The sequence below is a fragment of the Athene cunicularia genome (genome assembly GCF_003259725.1).
Source record: "Athene cunicularia isolate RWA chromosome 24 unlocalized genomic scaffold, athCun1 chr24_part1, whole genome shotgun sequence".
Lineage (NCBI taxonomy): Eukaryota > Metazoa > Chordata > Aves > Strigiformes > Strigidae > Athene > Athene cunicularia.
Genome location: NW_020799132.1, coordinates 6864786 through 6867033, shown reverse-complemented (window position 1 = coordinate 6867033; position 2248 = coordinate 6864786). Strand labels below are relative to the sequence as shown.

The 2248-nt window shown below is 68.5% G+C and overlaps 1 protein-coding gene across 1 annotated transcript in view; it reads right to left on the bottom strand.

Annotated features, from left to right (window-relative positions):
• Positions 1-2248, bottom strand: part of PCSK7 (proprotein convertase subtilisin/kexin type 7) — a 40545-nt gene that overhangs the window by 18736 nt on the left and 19561 nt on the right. The window contains exons 10-12 of the mRNA XM_026863605.1: positions 2123-2234; positions 1646-1881; positions 649-776 (exon numbers count right to left, since the gene is read on the bottom strand). Of these exons, the coding sequence (XP_026719406.1) occupies positions 649-776; positions 1646-1881; positions 2123-2234 (476 nt within the window). The remainder of the gene's footprint in view (positions 1-648; positions 777-1645; positions 1882-2122; positions 2235-2248) is intronic.

Below are 2248 nucleotides of genomic sequence, written 5' to 3'. Positions count from 1 at the left end.
CGAGGGGCGAGCAGGAGCCCAGCGCCTGCCCAGCACCTGCTCAGCCTGTGGTGGGGAGAGGAGGGACTCGGCGAGGGGCTGCCAACCTGCCCCCAGGGCTCCTGTCCTGGGGAACCGGCTCCAGGTGCTGCCAACCCCCAGCACCTCCACAGGAGCTGCTGCTGGGGTGCAGGGCCGGGCCCCCGGGACAGCATCTCCGGCGGGGCGGGGAGGGGGCCAGTGGCCCAGCCTCAGTGCCAGCAGCTGTGCCCAGGGAGCCTGAAGGGCTCGGGCCTGAGCTCGGCTTCCCCGCTGGTAGCGGCCCGAGCAGCCTTGTTTGTGTGGCCGGAGGCCGCCAAGTCGGGAGCTGCAGCGTTACCTAAAATGGTCAAAGGCAGAGGAGTGGGTCTGGCGGCTGCCCAGCCCGGCCACGCTCCCCAAGGCCCGTCTGGCTCCTCCACGACATCAATCTACGGACGGAGCTCTGGGGAGGGGACGGCATCACCAGCCGCAGATCCCCTGGGGAAGGGCAATGGAAAGAGCAGAGCGAGGGAAAGAACCCAGCCAGCCCAAGGCTTAACCCCTCCGTGGCTTTGGCAGCCCAGGCCCCCGCGTCCCCGGCCCCGTGTGTGTGTGTGTGTGTGTGTGTGTGTGTGTGTGAGCACGTGCCGCCACGAGGGACGGCGGCTCTTACCGTTCCAGGAGACCTCCAGCTCCCGCGGAAGCAAGGGGATGCTGCGGCCCTCCTTCAGGGCAGGGCTCACGTACGAGGCGAGGTACGGGACGGACTCCCAGATCTGTCAGGGGAAAGGCAGGAGGACTCAGCACGAGGCCGCGCCCGCCCCACGCCTCCGCCCCGCGATCTCCCACGGCTCCCGCAAGCTGCTCCTACCCGGAGTGCACCTCGGGAGTGTGGAGGGCGCCCAGGCCCAGGGGCTTCTCCCGAGGGGCAGAGCCCCCCCGGCAGCACGCAGGGGCCGCAGAGGAGCGCCCACACCCCTGGGAGCGGAGGGAAAGCGACTGCCAGGCCCGCAGGGGCCAACTGAGACTTGGGGTTCGTCTCCGCCGCTGTCCGAGTGGCTTTGAGCGGTTAGGTGAAGCCATCCCACCTCAAGCCCCGGGGCAGAGACGCAGCAGAACCCAAAGCCCGGCCCAAAGGGAGAGCAGCCTCCACGTCCCGCAGAGCTGCGGGGACTGCTGGCACCCGAGGGGACACGGCCTGGTCTCCGTGCGACCGGAGGCGCAGGGAGGAAGGGATGGGGATGCCCCCCCGCTCCGAGCACCCGCTCTCCCGGCAGCCCCAGCAGCCCCCGGCGCTGACGACGCCCCGCGTCCTCGGGGTGTGACGCGCTCCCCGGAGCCAGCTGCGCGGGGGGAAGGCGCTGGGGCTGCTGACGAAGCTCCCCAAGCCATGAATCAGAGCTGTCGTCTCCCCCCAGCGAAGGCTCTCGCCCATGGCTATATATAGTGCTGAGAGCGCAGCGGCTCGGGGGCAGGTCGCAGGCGTTGCCGAAAGCCTCGTTACTTCATACCAAAAGCAGCCTTACAGCGAGGGCCGGCAGGATGATGGCCAAAGCGCTGGCCCCCAGTGGCAAGCGTGGCCCCGTGGCGCTGCCAGGACAGCGCCGGTCGCCGCCGGCGAGCTGGGCTGGGGGGGGACAGTCACCTTGGCGGCGTTCACCAGCCTCCAGGCGTTCAGCAGGCCGAAGCCGTGCTGGTGGCTGTGGCGGAAGCCGGCCTGGTTGGTGTCCCACTTGGCGCGACGATCCTCATACTGAAAAGAAAGGCAGGACAGCTTCGTTACGGCGGGGCCACCGGCAGCCCCGCCAGCAAAGGGAACTGGGCCTGAGGGGAAGGAGATCAGAAACAGCCCGAGGCAACGGGGAATCAAACCCTCTCGGCCTTATTCGAAAGGAACGGGTTGACCGGTGTTTGAAACAAGTCCCGGGACCAACAGGCATCCCGGCTCCTCAGAAAGGAAATTAAACAGCATGAAAGGGCACAGATGCCTCTGCTCTGAAACATCCCAGCTGCTCCGCGCTGCCCCAGCCACAGCCCGGGGGACGGCAGAAGCCTCGGGGAGAGGGAGCCCAGTCCTTTCAATCAACAAGAGCCGGGCCAGGACAGATCTGGGTCCCATCACTTCTCGGGCCGTAGGACCCCGGCACCAGCCGGGCACGGCCCCGTCCCCAGGCCGAAGGGGGCAGCTCCCGCCCGCTCCCACTGCTGCGCTCCGCAGAGCAGCTGTGCTGGAGCTGAGGGAAGGGGA